A 1,779-nucleotide genomic window follows, 5' to 3' on the forward strand; every position below is an offset into this window, starting at 1 on the left:
AGACAGAGACAAGACAGAGACACGACAGAGACAGAGACAAGACAGAGACACGACAGAGACACAATAAGACAGAGACAGAGACACGGCAGAGACACGGCAGAGACACATCCACCACCAGGATGTGTATAAAGACAGAGAAACTAGAACGTAACAGAGAAAACGGCGTGTTGATCAGAAACATGGCTGCTTCCAGGTAAAGAGAGCTGTTCTCCACAAGACTCACTATGTGGAGCTGCTGCTGGTGGTGGACAACGACAGGGTGAGACACACACACACACACACACACACACACACACACAGCACCTGTTCTGTCATTAAGCCCCGCCTCCCTCAGCTCTGTGCTGATTGGTCGTCTCTTATTCTGCAGTTTAAACACATGAATGGAAACGAGACGGCGGTTAGAGAGCAGATGATTCACCTGGCGAACCTCATAGACGGCGTAAGAACGCGGACACACACACACACAGACACACACAGACACACACACACACACACAGACACACACACACACACACACACACACACACACACACACACACACACACACACACACACACACACACACACACAGATACACACACACACAGATACACAGACACACACACACACACACACAGACAGACACACACACACACACACACACACACACACACACACACACACACTCTGACTGCTCACTGCACCTTTCAGACTTTATAGAAACGATCAGCATCAAATGTTTCACGTTTTATTTCCATTAAACTTGATTAAAATCTCTCTGAGGTTCTGAACTCGGTAACAAACGGTTTCCGGATCGGCTCTCGGTGCTGCGCTCCGATTGGTCGTTGAGGTTCTGCGTCTGACCCGGTGCAGATCTACACGCAGCTGAACGTCCGGGTGGTTCTGGTCGGTCTGGACATCTGGACCAAGCAGAACCTGATCAACACGGAGGGCGGAGCCGGCGAGGTGCTGAGCCGCTTCACCCAGTGGAGGGAGAAGGAGCTGGTTCCCCGGCGGCGCCACGACTCGGCCCAGCTCATCCTGTGAGTCAGAGGAGGATGAGGAGGAGGATGAAGGTGGTGGTGATGAGGAGGAGGATGATGAAGGTCTTGTTGGCGCTGCAGGATGAAGAGCTTTGGTGTAACAGCAGGAATGGCGTACGTCTCCACCGTCTGCTCCAGAAGTCACGGGGGAGGAATCAACGCGGTAACGTTGCTTTGACCTTTGACCCTGACCCGTGTCGGCCGCCGGAGCGTCATCCTCTGTCTCTCCTCTCAGTTCCTGAACAACAACGTCGCGGCCTTCGCCTCCATCGTGGCTCATGAACTCGGACACAACCTGGGGATGAACCACGACGACGGGCGGAGCTGCAGCTGCCCCGCCGCCGCCTGCATCATGCACTCCGGAGCCACGTAGGGCGCCACGCCGCCCCGACAGAACCAGAGTCCATCCGGACCTCGTTCCTCCCCGGAGCCTCCCTCTGCTGCTGAAGGGGTCAGAGGTCAGACACAGACCTCCTCCCCTAACCACAGTCCAGACCTGAGGTGTTCCCAGTTAAACCGCTGAGGAGCATGAGGGGAAGTCCGGGGCGGAATGAGAGCTGGATCGGGCCGTCTGGATCGGACCGTCTGGATCGGACCGTCTGGATCGGGCCGTCTGTATCGGACCGTCTGTATCGGACCGTCTGGATCGGACCGTCTGTATCGGACCGTCTGTATCGGACCGTCTGTATCGGACCGTCTGGATCGGACCGTCTGGATCGGGCCGTCTGTATCGGACCGTCTGGATCGGACCGTCTGG

At 55.9% G+C, this 1,779-nt stretch overlaps 1 protein-coding gene across 1 annotated transcript in view; it reads left to right on the forward strand.

Moving 5' to 3' along the window:
• Positions 1-1,779, forward strand: part of adam9a (ADAM metallopeptidase domain 9a) — a 23,286-nt gene that overhangs the window by 9,158 nt on the left and 12,349 nt on the right. Inside the window, exons 8-12 of the mRNA XM_017306550.1 lie at positions 194-259; positions 368-439; positions 853-1,022; positions 1,104-1,185; positions 1,258-1,391. Of these exons, the coding sequence (XP_017162039.1) occupies positions 194-259; positions 368-439; positions 853-1,022; positions 1,104-1,185; positions 1,258-1,391 (524 nt within the window). The remainder of the gene's footprint in view (positions 1-193; positions 260-367; positions 440-852; positions 1,023-1,103; positions 1,186-1,257; positions 1,392-1,779) is intronic.

The sequence above is a fragment of the Poecilia reticulata genome, linkage group LG9 (genome assembly GCF_000633615.1).
Source record: "Poecilia reticulata strain Guanapo linkage group LG9, Guppy_female_1.0+MT, whole genome shotgun sequence".
Classification (NCBI taxonomy): domain Eukaryota; kingdom Metazoa; phylum Chordata; class Actinopteri; order Cyprinodontiformes; family Poeciliidae; genus Poecilia; species Poecilia reticulata.